The sequence below is a fragment of the Pleurodeles waltl genome, chromosome 3_1 (assembly GCF_031143425.1).
Source record: "Pleurodeles waltl isolate 20211129_DDA chromosome 3_1, aPleWal1.hap1.20221129, whole genome shotgun sequence".
Lineage (NCBI taxonomy): Eukaryota > Metazoa > Chordata > Amphibia > Caudata > Salamandridae > Pleurodeles > Pleurodeles waltl.
This window is the reverse complement of record NC_090440.1, coordinates 872,223,764-872,239,426: the sequence shown is the minus strand read 5'-3', so window position 1 is coordinate 872,239,426 and position 15,663 is coordinate 872,223,764. Positions and strand designations below refer to the sequence as shown.

Here is a 15,663-nt window from a genome sequence, read left to right as displayed (position 1 = left end):
CACTTTTGAATTTGATGAACTTACGCTGCATAATATCCAGGGTAGTATAAATAGTTTCATCTTGGCATCAAAAGTAGTAAGGATAGTCTGGAAAAATCTGAGATAGACATTAAAACAAGGAGGTTTGCAGTTGCCAGACATGCAAAACTAGTGCTGGGTCTAGCAATTTAAATCTTTTATCATGCTCCTGGAATCTCCAGACCAAGCAGACAGGGGCTAACATTTGGAGCAATATTAAGAAATTATAGTGAGGGAAAAGATTTATTGTACAAGTTTGGGGCCCCCAATTTTTTTTTTTTTTTTTTTTTTTAAAGGTGAGAATTAAAGGCCAACATCAAGATCTAGTATAAGATCAGATCTCAACAGGAAATCCTGTACTACTGTGAATACGAACCAACCTGTAATTCCAAATATGTACCCAATATGTCAAAGATCTCTTATCTTTCCTAATAAAAGAGGAAGGATAATTACATGGGATCTGATCACTCAGGATGGTTTAAGATCATGGTAGTACCTTAACAGCAGAACTAATGGCAAATTTCTAGAACTCTATACATAGTGCTATGTTGAAAGTTTGGATAAGATTGCCACATGGAAGTTGGAAAGCTCACTTCAAGACGTAGATCCTATCAAGAAAGAAAGCGCATACAGAAGACCGTGTAAGACCACTAATGTCGGAGGTATGGGGAGGAGGTTTGCCATGTCAGCAGTACAAGGATTTATGGCAAGTATCATTTATAATTCTCCACTCTTAAGTGAAACCTGATGCACTCGAGAAGGATCATGTTTTCACTTTATACAGGTCATACTGGATACAAAGGCTTTCAAAACTGGCTGGGGCAAAAAAAGTAATATGCATGAAATCTAGCACCCCCAACGGAGATGATATTCATATATTTGCCAAGTGTCCTTGTATGGAGCACTGCTAGGCTAACATAAGTAAAATAATATTAGAAGTGACAGATCACAGATTTTGGGTAAGCCCAACATTTATTTTATTGGTGATGCAATTAAATGACTTTTACTGGAGGAAGAAGAAGAGAGCAACTTAATCTTTTATTTGTTACTGATCACCAGATTACTGATTTACAAATAGTGGCTAGACCCAACCTGCCACACTTTTGTGAACACCCAAGGTGCACTGTTGAGGCAAAAGGGGAGCAAGGCAAATTGAAAATGTTCCTGGTCCCACCTTGAACTGCAAATAGCATTGATGGGACTGCAAGACAGGAACATGAAGGTAAGCATCCTGCAGGTCCAAAGCAGCATTTAGCCACCTGGCTCCAAAGTAGACAGAACCTGGGTCAGCATGAACAACTTGAATCTATCATTCCGCAAGAAGGCATTCCGAGGGTGGGCCTCTAAAAAAGGACAAAGGCCTCTGTCCTTCTTTTGCTCAAGGAAAAAAGGAGGCAAACCCTTCTGTTGGTGGTCGAGGAGGAGAACTGACATCAAAACACTGGCAAAAATACTCCCCTTCATTATGGTCATCTCTAAGTTCTGGTTGGCTCAGAAGGGTCCAAACCAAAGAGTTGCTGAACACTTCGGAGTGGCTTTGAGACAAAGACATGGTTCTGTCTGAGTGGAAAATTAACTGGTGCCGGGTGCTCCGTGTTGGCATTGAGACCGATTCAGATGAGAATCGGTAAGGACTATAGGACTATAGGAATGGAGCAGTGTTCTGCCACCACTAGCGTTGGTGCGGCCACTGATGGTGCAGGGACCGGCATGGATTTTGGTGCTGGATTTGAAGTTGCCTCCGCTATCAGAGCAGAACCCAAGGCGGGTTCTAGAGGTTCAGACTGTGCAGAGGACTTACCCATAAGCAGCATTCTGAATGGAGCCCTCTGCAGCTCCTTAGGGGCTGAAGATGTGCCAGAGGGAGCTGGAAGGGTGCCAAAAATGTGCACCATCACCTCTATGAAAGCCTCAATCTGTTGCAGATTCTTCAATGAACCTGAAAACTCTTGATGCATCGGCTCTTTGGTTGAGGATCGACAACGAGACTAAGAGGCATTTTGATGTACCTCACGACTTCTCAGGTTAAGATGGCGGGTCTGGGACAAATCCTGCTTTGTCTTCTGCTTCTATTTTGACTTACTGAAAAACTTGGAACTTGATGATGACCTGTCGCTGCAACGTCCTCGAGAGAATGGATTTGTGACCTCAACTTTGAGTGGGATCAGGACTTCTGAAGCTTCTTATGGTGTTCAACGACAAAGCGTCACTTCAAATTCCTAAGCCGCCTTCAGGTTCATAAGGGCACACTCCTTGAAGGACATGGAGTTGTACGTGAAAGGAAAACATAAGGCAGAGCTCGTGGGGCTATGACATCTATTTGTGACAATTCCTACAAGGCCCAAACCCTGTAGTTTTAAGAGGGTACCTAGTTCACTTGCACACTGGAAAGGAGAATTGTGGAGAAAAAAATGCAACTGATGAGGAAAAAGTTGGGACTGAGCTCCAGATCCGCATACCAAGGTGAGAAAAGAAAGGAACTACTGTCAGCATCCAGGCTCCGTTCGCCACTTCAGGGGTGGAACAAAGTCACAGCAGGGCCACATGATGCCTTCTATTGGCATGGGGAAGCAAAGCTGTTTTAATCTTTCAGATCTAGTCTGGCATCCGGGGATATTCTAAAAGGTAAGGACTCTGCAGTTAGAGTTATCCATCAGAATGGTTATATCAGCAGTGGAGAGCATTTGACTACCATTTAATAAATAATCAACTGGAAATGTGTAGTTTGAGAAAGGCTGCGAATGACAATGGATTCAACACTAAAATTCTGGGATTTCTAGTATAGTTGGAGGGGGTTACATTTTGTAAGTTCAAAAGACAAAGATGCTAGAGCTTAAAAGCAGCCATTTGAAAATGTGTTGGTGCTTCATAGGTGTATCCATTATTTTAATTTTATGTTCAGTCACTGAATCCCCAGATGTTGTAGGGCGACTCTAAAAATAAAGGCCCCTTATAGTCATCACCATGGTTCTCTTTTTTTCTAAGTACTTTTTGGTGAGCAATCACTGACACAGGGTTATCAGCACTGCATGACAAACTGTTAAGATAAGAGGAAAAACAAAACTAAACAACTCTTTCTTTCTAGTCTAGAAGCAACTGAGGAAAGACACTGGTGAGAAATGTTTCACAATCACTACATGGCATCTTGCCTACATCCAGTCCTTATTTCTACCGTGAACTTACCATCAATGTTGAGCATCATGTTCCACATTGCGGGACGGACTGATTGATGGAAGCCGAACCACACCTCCCGGCCACCTCCCAGAGGGTGGTAATACCCTTCGGGAGGAGAGAAAAATGAGCGGCCCACCGGGGTGTACCTGTGGAGAATTACATAACACCATGTCACAGGAGCAGTGTGCTCCGTCCCCCTCTCTGTAATACACAGACAAGGAATTTTTCAGAAGGCATTCAGATAATCGCCTGTTTGTGGCCACTACTGCTGTAAATTGTACTGCAACTGCATTTATATAGTGCTTACTACCACTGACGAAATGCTGAATTGCTTAATGGAGAATAGCACACCGCTCCAGAACCCACGGTTAGTTGTTAGTCCCGCAGTTATTGGGTACGGTTGTTGAAATTACCATTGTGCTGTCAAGGAAAACATTCCATGCATTTACCCCATCTTCTTTGTGGTAGAGTGGTTTAATTGAAATTAGGTGTGATTACTGTACTGGATTGTAATTGCATTTATATAGAACTACTGCCCCTGAAGAGGCTTTAGAGCACTTTTTCAAAGGGTAGCAAAATACAGGGTTAGTGTACTCATTTATTACTTATTATTAAAGGCACAAAACAGGAGTGTGTGGGCACAATACATTGATGTATAAGTACCATATACTGATCAATAGGCATAAACACTGCTGTGCGCATCCATGTAAACGTTTCACTGAACACAAACACTACTACTTTAGAGACACATTCACATGCAGACACCGAATGCAGAGTAAAGAGCGAGAAGCCAATAATTACAGAGCAGCCACACTCAAATTATTTCAGTGGTCTGTAAGCCATTACATCGCAGGTAAGTAAATATATATCATAGTTAACAGAGTCATATGGTACTAAGGGCCAGATGTACGAAAGGATTTTACCCATTCTGTGTCTATGGGAAAAAGCTTTCGTACATATGGCCCTAAGAGAGCCGATGAACACTACAAAACGTAGGTTAGTGGCAAACAATACCAACCATCTTCGTTACAAAGGAAAGATGCCAGCACATGGGGGCAAAAGGGCAAAAAACGTGTATCACTTTAATGAATTAAAATATATATATTACGTCTGTGTAGTTGTGTGAAGTCAGTCATCAGTATGTATAATTATATATTTTTTAATTAAATTAATTTTAACTTCACAATTACATTTTACACCCATATTCCTTGTTGTTGCAACTTCATTATAACTTAGCAGTCCACCATTCGTAATCTGAGAGGTGGAAACAAAACAATCGTGATTCCGATTATTGTTTTTTTATTAAAATAAAAAGTCCTTTTAATTTGATTGACTCATTAGCCCTGAAAAAGCAACTGTTGTTTCGAAACACACGTTGGCTGTTTGTCAAGTATTTTTTGGTTATGAAAATCAATTTTTATAGACATATGTGAATAAAAAAAACTCTGTTTCCACCGTTCGGAGAACCAATGATGGACTGATATACTTAAACGGTTCAAACTGTAGCGGGCAGGTAATCAGTCTTTCAGTGTTGATGATTCTTAATTATAAATTATTATATATATAATAGATATATATATATATATATATATATATATATATATATATATGGAAAATGTCACTTACCCAGTGTACATCTGTTCGTGGCATGAGACGCTGCAGATTCACATGCAGCGAGTGTTACAAGTTGTTTTTCTTCGAAGAAGTCTTTTCGAGTCACGAGATCGAGGGACTCCTCCCCTTTCGGCTCCATTGCGCATGGGCGTCGACTCCATCTTAGATTGTTTTCCCCGCAGAGGGTGAGGTAGGAGTTGTGTATCCATGTAATGGAGTAAATATGTATGTACATAATGTGGTTTAAAGCAATATATTTACGAATTTACAAATGTTCAAGATCAACTTCAAACGGCTACAGGCTCCCGGGGAGGCGGGTGGGCGCATGTGAATCTGCAGCGTCTCATGCCACGAACAGATGTACACTGGGTAAGTGACATTTTCCGTTCGATGGCATGTGTAGCTGCAGACATACATGCTGTGCATAGACTAGTAAGCAGTTATCTCCCCAAAAGCGGTGGTTCAGCCTGTAGGAGTTGAAGTTGTTTGAAACAAAGTTTGTAGTACTGCTTGTTCTACTGTGGCTTGTTGTGCTGTTAACACATCTACGCAGTAGTGCTTGGTAAACATATGAGGTGTAGACCATGTGGCTGCCTTACATATTTCAGTCATTGGAATGTTTCCTAGAAAGGCCATGGTAGCACTTTTCTTTCTAGTTGAGTGTGCCTTTGGTGTTATAGGCAGTTCTCTTTTTGCTTTGAGATAACAGGTTTGAATGCATTTAACTATCCATCTGGCAATGCCTTGTTTGGATATTGGATTCCCTGTATGAGGTTTTTGGAAAGCAACGAACAATTGTTTTGTTTTTCAAATTTGTTTTGTTCTGTCAATGTAGTACATTAACGCTCTTTTGATGTCTAATGTATGTAGTGCCCTTTCAGCTACAGAATCTGGTTCTGGAAAGAACACTGGTAGTTCTACTGTTTGATTCAAGTGGAACGGTGATATGACTTTTGGTAAGAACTTAGGATTTGTTCGTAAAACTACTTTATGCTTGTGTTTCTGAATAAAGGGTTCTTGTATGGCAAATGCTTGTATCTCACTTACTCTTCTTAGAGATGTGATGGCAATTAGAAATGCTACTTTCCATGTTAAGTATTGTATCTCACATGAGTGCATGGGTTCAAACGGTGGACCCATGAGCCGTATTAAGACAATGTTAAGGTTCCACGAAGGAACTCGTGGCGTCCTTGGTGGGATAATTCTTTTCAGACCCTCCATGAAAGCCTTTATGACTGGGATCCTAAAAAGTGATGTTGAGTGCGTAATTTGCAGATAAGCTGAAATTGCGGTGAGATGTATTTTAATGGATGAAAAAGCTAGCTTTGACTTTTGTAAGTGCAGTAGGTAGCTGACGATGTCTTTAGCAGATGCATGTAAGGGTTGTATTTGTTTATTATGGCAGTAATGAACAAATCTTTTCCACGTATTTGCATAGCAATGTCTTGTGGTTGGTTTCCTTGCTTGTTTTATGACCTCCATACATTCTTGTGTGAGGTCTAGATGTCCGAATTCTAAGACTTCAGGAATCAGATTGCTAGATTAAGCGATGCTGGATTTGGGTGTCTGATCTGTTGTTTGTGTTGAGTTAACAGATCTGGTCTGTTTGGTAGTTTGACATGAGGTACTACAGATAGGTCTAATAGTGTTGTGTACCAAGGTTGCCTTGCCCAAGTTGGTGCTATTAGTATGAGTTTGTTTTGACTCAATTTGTTTACCAGATATGGAAGGAGTGGGAGAGGGGGAAAAGTGTATGCAAATATCCCTGACCAACTCATCCATAACGCATTGCCTTGAGACTGATCCTGTGGGTGTCTGGATGCGAAGTTTTGGCATTTTGCGTTTTCTTTTGTTGCAAATAGGTCTATTTGTGGTGTCCCCCATTTTTGGAAGTAAGTGTTTACTATTTGGGGGTGAATCTCCCATTCGTGGATCTGTTGGTGATCCCGAGAGAGATTGTCTGCTAACTGATTCTGAATCCCTAGAATAAACTGCGCTATTAGGCGAATGTGGTTGTGAATCGCCCAATGCCATATTCTTTGTGCCAGGAGACACAACTGTGTCGAGTGTGTTCCTCCCTGTTTGTTCAGATAATACATCGTTGTCATGTTGTCTGTTTTGACAAGAATGTGTTTGTGGCTTATTATAGGTTGAAATGCTTTCAACACTAGAAATACTGCCAGTAGTTCTAAGTGATTTATGTGAAACTGTCTCTGCTGAGTGTTCCATTATCCTTGGATGCTGTGTTGGTTGAGGTGTGCTCCCCACCCTATCATGGAGGCATCTGTCATTATTACGTATTGAAGCACTGGGTCTTGGAAAGGCCGCCCTTGGTTTAAATTTATATTGTTCCACCATTGAAGCGAGGTGTATGTTTGGCGGTCTATCAACACTAGATCTTGAAGTTGACCCTGTGCCTGTGACCATTGTGATGCTAGGCACTGTTGTAAGGGCCGAATGCGCAATCTTGCGTTTGGGACAATGGCTATGCATGAGGACATCATGCCTAGTGGTTTCATCACCATCTTCACTTGCATCTTTTGTTTTGGGTACATGGCCTGTATTACATTGTGAAATGCTTTGTGGACTTGGAGTGGCAATCCCTTTTGTTGTGTTGATTGTCGCCCCTAAGTATTGCTGTATTTGACACGGCTGAAGGTATGACTTGTAGTTGAGTGAGAAACCTAGTTTGTGGAGGGTTTCTATGACATACTTTGTGTGTTGTGAACACTGCTCTTGCGTGTTGCTTTTGATTAACCAATCGTCTAGGTACGGGAACACATGTATTTGCTGCCTTCTGATATGAGCAGCCACTACTGCCAGGCATTTTGTAAAAACTCTTGGAGCAGTTGTTATCCCGAATGGCAACACTTTGAATTGGTAATGTACCCCTTGGAATACAAACCTTAAGTACTTTCTGTGTGAAGGATGTATCGGTATATGGAAGTATGCATCCTTTAGGTCTAGTGTTGTCATGTAGTCTTGTTGTTTGAGCAATGGGATTACGTCCTGCAGTGTCACCATGTGAAAGTGATCTGATTTGATGTAGATATTTAATGTTCTGAGATCTAATATATGTCTTAGAGTTTTGTCTTTTTTGGGTATGAGAAAGTACAGTGAGTAAACTCATGTTCCTCTCTGATGAATTGGTACCAGTTCTATTGCATCTTTTTGTAACAACGCTTGGACCTCCAGTTGTAGAAGATCCATGTGTTGTTTTGACATATTGTGTGTTTTCAGTGGGACATTTTATGCAATAACCATGCTGGATCATTGCTAGGACCCAAGTGTCTGTTGGTATTTCCTCCCATTGTTTGTAGAACTTGGTTAGTCTCCCCCCCACTGGTGTTATGTGTTGGGGATTTGTGACGTCGAAGTCACTGCTTGTTCTGTGGAGTTTTGGGACTTTGGAACTTCCCTCTACTTTTTGGGAACTGTCCCCCTCTATAGTGTCCCCGAAAACTTCCCCGCTGATATTGGCTCTGATAACTGGGCCTTGTTTGTGAGGTTGTGGGTTCTGTGCTTTGTCCTTGAAACCCCCCTCGAAACTGTGATTTACGAAATGTGCCTCTGATCTGTGGAGAGTAGAGTGTGCCCATGGCTTTGGCCGTATCTGTGTATTTTTTTAGTTTTTCGATAGCAGTGTCCACCTCCAGCCCAAACAACTGCTGTCCGTTAAATGGCATATTCAGCACAGCTTGTTGTATTTCCGGCTTGAATCCTGATGTACGCAGCCATGTGTGTCTCCTTATGGTCACTGCTGTATTTACTGTCCTAGCCGCTGTATCTGCTGCATCCATTGCAGAGCGTATCTGATTGTTTGAGATACTCTGTCCTTCCTCCACCACTTGTTGTGCCCTTTTTTGAAACTCTTTGGGCAAGTGTTCAATGAAATGTTGCATTTCGTCCCAATGAGCCCTATCATATCTCGCCAGCAATGCCTGTGAGTTGGCAATGCGCCATTGGTTGGCCGCTTGTCCTGCAACCCTTTTACCCGTAGCGTCGAACTTGTGACTCTCCTTATCTGGAGGCGGTGCGTCTCCTGAGGTGTATGAGTTCGCTCTCTTGCGAGCTGCCCCTACTACCACAGAGTCTGGTGTTAATTGCTGCGAAATGTATACAGGGTCTGTTGGTGGCGGCTTGTATTTTTTCTCCACCCTTGGAGTTATGGCCCTGCCCTTCACAGGCTCCTGAAACGCCTGTTTGGAGTGTTTTAGCATTCCAGGTAGCATAGGGAGACTCTGGTACTGGCTATGTGTGGACGATAGTGTGTTAAATAAAAAGTCATCCTCAATAGGCTCTGCATGCAGGGTGACATTATGAAAAGCCGCTGCTCTTGACACCACTTGTGTGTAGGCTGTACTGTCCTCAGGTGGTGACGGTCTCGCTGGATAACAGTCTGGGCTGTTATCTGATACTGGCGCATCATAAAGATCCCATGCGTCGGGATCATCCTGACTCATTCCAGTATGAGTTGGAGACTGCATCAGTGGTGGAGTGGCTACCGGTGATTGTTGTGTTGAGCGTGGTGGAGATGGTGGCGGGGTTACTTGTCTTGCCACCTTTGCCTGTGGCAGCTTGTCTTTCTCTTGGAAGGCAAGTCTTCTTTTCATCCGAATTGGGGGAAGAGTACTTATCTTCCCTGTGTCTTTTTGGATATGGAGCCTTCTTTGAGTGTAATCTGGCTCCATTGACTCTAGTTCTTGTCCGAACCTATGTCCTTGCATTTGTGAGGATAGTCCCTGTTCCTCTGTGTAGGAACTTGATTTCGGTTCCGAGGCCGGATGTTTCGGTATGGAAACTTTTTCGGCAGTCTTTTTCGGCTCCGACGCCACTTTTTAAATTTTCGGCGTTCCGGTCTCTCGATGCCGACTCGCTTCGGTGCCGCCCTCTCGGTGCCGAAATTGCTCAGACCCGCTGTCTCGGGGTCGAGTCTGCTCTGTGCCGGTATCTCGACCGGAGTCGGATGCCTTCGACACATGCGTGCCCTTTTTCGGTGCCGATGGTCGGTCACCTATTTTCCAGGTTAAGCCATGGCCTACTGGCGGTGGCGTCCCCTGGGCTTTAGTGGCCTTTCCGTGAGTTTTGTGTGTCAGCGTCTTACTCACGGTTTTTGGTGTCTGTTCGGGATCGACCTCGTCCAAATCCTCGATGGAGAAGGTTTCTTCTTCCTCCTCCAAGTGTTTTTGTCGTGTCAGCGCCGACGCCATTTGTAGTCTTCTCGCTCTTCGGTCTCTTAATGTCTTCCTCGACCGAAACGCTCGACAGGCTTCACAAGTATCTTCTTTGTGTTCTGGAGACAAACACAAGTTACAGACCAGATGCTGATCTGTACAAGGATACTTGTTGTGACATTTGGGGTAGAAGTGGAATGGGGTCCGTTCCATTAGCCTTGAAGATGCACGTGGTCGGGCCGACCAGGCCCCGCCGGGGGATCGAAAACCCCGAAGGGCCACCGGAGCTCTTCAAAATTCGGTGTCGATCTATTGTAACTAACCCGATACCGAACGCAAACAATACCGTCAAATTTTCCGAGATTCTAACTATCTTTCCGAACCAAAACGCGGAGCGAAAAGGAACACGTCCGAACCCGATGGCGGAAAGAAAACAATCTAAGATGGAGTCGACGCCCATGCGCAATGGAGCCGAAAGGGGAGAAGTCCCTCGATCGCATGACTCGAAAAGACTTCTTCGAAGAAAAACAACTTGTAACACTCCGAGCCCAACACTAGATGGCGGGATGTGCACAGCATGTGTATCTGCAGCTACACATGCCATCGAACATATATATATATATATATATATATATATATATATATATATAGTGCTAGTTCTTTTTTCAAAGGGTATATCAACCTATGACCAGTTTTCTTTATTTTTTACTTAAATAAGGGGATGTAAAACCCCAATGCCCCCCCTCTCCTTTATTTTACTGTACTCCAAACACACACTGAGAAAATCCCAAAGATTAAAGTGCCATAATAGCAGATCTTAGCATCTGCCAACCCCCCCTCCATCCCCCAAACAGAAAATCACTGAAGAAAACAAAGGTTAAAGTGAGTTATACTTCAGTGTTGAAATGGGTTCAAGATTCAAAAAAATAAAAACCACTGAGATTGACAGTTATAATTTAGTGAACTAACTTGTGACCCCATCATGCGTGTGACTTCATATATTACATTACTCATGACATCGTAAATTACATCATGCACCCAGTCCTTCTTCGCAGCAGCAGCCAAGCAGAGGATTGTCCATAGACTCTGACCTCTGGTAGCCCAGCTCCCACCGATATCATGGACCTGGTACCCACAAGTGATGGTTGCACTGAACCGTGAAACCATGGTAGAGAAGCTTGCTATGTGAGACAGCTGCATCGCGGAACCACACTGGGGATTCACTGGGTCCCAAGGCACCAGGCACTGGTGCAACGGGTCCCATGACAAACATTTTTTTTAAAATTAAAAACCTTCTTTCATGGATCTGTGAGCTGGGTGTGCTCACCCTATCACCTCAGTTGCAATTATAAAAAAAATTCTCAAGAGAGTGAGACAGTGTCCACAAGTATGTAATGGTGGCAACAATCTGTATTAATGATGTTGCAGCCAGCCAATTGCATCATTTCTATACTGCGGATCTATACTCCGGATCTAACTAGGGATCCACAGTACCAGAATGGAGAGCAGGAGAAAAAGCTCCCTCGGCCAATTAAAATCCAGTATTTTTTAAATTTTCGGTATACAGTGGTACAGCAGTACTAGATATTGCTGCCAGTGTCACAGCCAAGTACTGGCCCATGTGGTGTAGTGACTCTCAATGTAAATACTGCAAAGCTTAACTGCGATGTAATGACGCTTGAGGTACTGGTTGCAAAGTAAAGACAAGACACTCTCAGACCAGTCAGCCACAATCTCCGAGAAGCTATCTGCAATGGGCATCAACACAGCAATCACCTCTAATCAAAAAGCAGCCACGGCCGTTTTTTTTTTTTTTTTTTTTTTTTTTTAAAGGACACAGGCTCTATAGAGTTACTCATTACCTCATTGATGCCAGGTGCCTCATGGCTACATCGAGCGCTTGCACAGAGTCCAGCGGCACCGGGATGCGGCCACTCACCAGGGCCTCATGTAGCAGCCGCCAGCTCACGACTGCCATCCACTTGATAGAGACCTTGAAGATCCTGTCCTTTCCCTCTCCGGGGATCGTGACCTCAAAATCAACCTGCGGGGGAGCGAAATCTTCAATCTAAGGTCATCAGAAGGAGGAGAACATCAGAAATGTCAACCTTAAGTTAGCTCATGCACTTAGTCAGCTCATGCAACAAACGCTTTTTGAACAACATTTAACAGATTATTGCCTGAAGATTAACAGTATTTAAAATACAATAAAGAACGAATTTGGCAAGCAAGAAAAAGATCTATTGTTGGCAAATACAATATGAAATTGGTGCAGTAGTCTGCTAGAGTGCGGCTGAGCTGTTCGTCATCAAAACGCCGCATCAGCAAAGACGCCACACTCGCAAAAGTAAAGGCAAAACAGCTGTTCCTGTGAGCGTTTGGTCACTTCACAGGTGATTTTAGCAGTCCTGAATAACATTCACATTTGAGCGCTTGCTGTTTCATGGTTAACCACCAAGCACACATCTCACACATGCTTGTGGTCCGTGATCAATGGACTGTCATGTTTAAAAAACAATCTCGGGGGTGTGTCCAAAATGGCGCCCGTGTAGGAGCTGATACTCGAAGCTCCGCTGCAACCAATAGGCCACAACCAGACAGGAGGCCCTGCTATGGCCCATCGACCCCAATGCTGACCACTGCCAGCCACAGGACCATACCGGTACCTGAAGACCCACCGAAAAATGGAGGAGAGCTGCCTTAACTCCATGAGCTGAGGCTCAGCTGCCCCCCCTCACATAATGGCAGCCGCTGCATGCAGGCCAGCTCCCTAGGGGGCGCGGATGCCAAAAGGCGTTGCCATCGGAGAGGTTGGTGTGGCCGGTGCTGCATTACATTCTGACCCCGAGCTGGTGATTGTGCTGTGGAGGCAGGGAAGTGGCCCACAAGATAGGATGTCCGCTACCTCAAAGAACAGTGGAACTGCAAGACAAAGACCTCTGAATATACCCAGGGCCGATGGCAGTGACAGACCGGAGTGCCTGAGCTGCAGGAAAGGAAGGCACTGCCTGGGGGTGAAAAGTCGTCCCTGCCACCTGTTGTGCCTGAAGAGAGGGTGTTGGGGGGGCCTCGCAGTGGCCCAAAGAATTCCCACCAGCTGCCCTGGAGGCACATAGGTGGAGAGGCAACCCCCTTGGCACCTGCTTGGCGGTGGCTGTGTGCTGGCCCGCTGACCTGTTGGCAGGGCCGATGAACCCTGTCTATTTGGAAGAGACGGCTACCTACCTGCCCCAGACCTGAGAGGAGATTAGACTGCTGCGGCAGCCCCAGGTGAGAGGCGCAGGGGCGGCTCCTCCATTAGGGTGGAAAAGCGTCACCTCCCCACCAGCAGCAGCAGCTGCAAAACCTTTTCAAGAAAAAGATAATAAACTTTGTTTATTATCCTTTTCTTGAGAAGGGGCGGACCACGGGGGTGATGAGCACTTAAGGGGAGTGCACAGAGCACTCGCTTCATAGAACATGTGTGTTTGGCTGGGCATCTCCCACATATACAATTTGCGTGGACAGTGCTGGGCCCCTGCCCACTCGGCAAATGTCCCCTGCTGTGTCTGCATCTCTGGTGGCGGCTACTCACAGATACCTGCACACGGGCGGACCATGAGGAGGCCTGATACGTTACCTGACAGGGGAGGCTGCCCCCTCACCTCCGCTGTGTCGTCTGTGACACTGAATCTGGACAGGCGTCCTTGCTGTCCTGATCCCCTCCCAACACTGAATGGCATCCTGAAAGACTGCACTTACTAACACCACCTACTGCTACTTACCTGCGAATACAGAGCACACCTCTACACTAATTACATTACTGGGCCATACCAACACTAACATGACTGGGAGCCAAGAGGCATTCCATGCACTTTCCCTCCCATCTCCGGCTGGCCTACTGAATGCAAGGGGAGGGGAGAGTACTGTACTCCAGGGACATTTCTTGACTGCTGACCCTTGGGTCAACATTGCAGGGGTGTAGGAAGTTGGCCTGGTGTGTAGTGGGTACCTAAGGTACTTACACCTTATAACAGGTCCAGTTATCCCCTCTTAGTGAAGTGTAGGCAGTGTCTAGAAGCCAGGCTCTCTAGAGGTAGCTGTGGATGAGCACCACGGCTTATCTAGGAGACATGCAAAGCTCATGCAAAACCACTATAGTCACACAGCACTTACACACATGAAAGAAAACACTCAGTTGTACAAAAATAAAGTTACTTTATTTTTGGTCACACAATACCGCAAAATACTAGAAGGGCAACCCTCCACCAGGAGGTAAGTAATACACTAATTATATACACTAGTAAACAGCAATAGGCATAGAAAAGGTTAGAAAACATTGCAAATGCAGTTAGACAATAGTGAACCTGGGGGAGCCCAAACAATAGACTAACAAAATGGAATGTAAACACAGGACCCCCACCTAAGTAAGTGGAATGTGTAGAGGGGAGCTGGGAGTACTAGAAAACACAGAGGTAAGTAACAGTACCCCCAGCAACCAAGAAAGCATGAGTAAATCACTGGAATTTCCCCAAACCACCCAAGCAGAAGGAAAAGAAGACACCTAGACAAGACTGCAAGAAACTAGTGGCGGATTCCTGGAGAAGAAGACCTGTGGATAGAGGGGACCAAGTCCAAGAGTCACAGTGGAGTCCAGGAGGAATAGGAGCTTCTACCCACCCAGCTGTACTTGCAGGAGTTCATCAACGGTGATGAAGAGAAGGTCAGCACTCCAGCCCTGGAGCTGGAGAAGAGTTCCTGAGGGATGCAGAAGATGTCCTACTCTGGAGAGAAGATTGCAGATGGGTGTCTGTGCAGAAATTCCACCAACAAGCCTTGGCAAAGGCAAATATTGCGATTGGTGGAAAGGGGTGCTGCCGGGGACCCCAGGAGGGGAAGTCAGAGGGGACCCTCAGTGTCACAGAGAGCCCACAAGAGCAAAGGCAGCACCCACATGAGTCCCACAGGACGTGGACACAGAAGTTGCAGTAGGAGCCCATGCAGCACACAGAAGAAGGGTCCCACGCCACAGGAGAACCACACAGAGGGCTGTGCATCGCAAGAAGGAGTGCTGAGGACTGGAACGGCACATAGCCTTAAGATCCTTTGGAGGAGATGCAAACAAGCCTTGGGAGCTGCAAGAGTTGCAGTGCTTGGGGGTATTGTCCTGCGAGGGAAGGCAAGGGCTTACCTCAACCAAAGTTGGACAGCTGGTAGAGAGGGCCAAGAGGACTACTCCGGTCCAGCACCCGTGATGCAGGATCCACACAGCTCAGGATGAGAGGAGATCCACAAAGCCAGTGGTCGTTGCAGTAGATGCCTACAGATGCAGGGGAGTGACTCCTTCACTCCAAAGGAGATTCCTTCTTCCTTATCATGCAGAATGAAGCCTTGCCACCCTCAAAGGATGTACAGCCAGGGAAATGTTGCAGAAGCTGGAAGGAGCTGTGGAAACAATGTTGCAAGAAGAATCTTCTTTGTGGATGCAGGTTGTTGGTTCCTGGAGGGTCCAGTGGCGGTTCCAGTGGCTAAAAGTCAAAGTAGAGGTTGCAGAGGAGTCCTGCTGGAAACTTGCAAGCCGAATCTGAGGACCCACCCAGGAGAGAGACCCCTAAATAGCCCTGAAAGGGGGATTGGTCACCTAGCCAGGTGACCACCTATCAGGAGGGAGCTTTGGCATCACTGGCCTGGCTACTCAGATGCT

The 15,663-nt window shown here is 45.2% G+C and overlaps 1 protein-coding gene across 2 annotated transcripts in view; it reads right to left on the bottom strand.

The window, feature by feature from the left end:
• LOC138284719 (protein argonaute-1) overlaps positions 1-15,663 on the bottom strand; it is a 316,972-nt gene that overhangs the window by 191,013 nt on the left and 110,296 nt on the right. The window contains exons 4-5 of one of the 2 annotated variants that reach the window (XM_069223832.1): positions 11,843-12,048; positions 3,202-3,338 (exon numbers count right to left, since the gene is read on the bottom strand). In XM_069223832.1, the coding sequence (XP_069079933.1) occupies positions 3,202-3,338; positions 11,843-12,048 (343 nt within the window). The remainder of the gene's footprint in view (positions 1-3,201; positions 3,339-11,842; positions 12,049-15,663) is intronic. The other variant, XM_069223833.1, reaches the window with a different exon arrangement.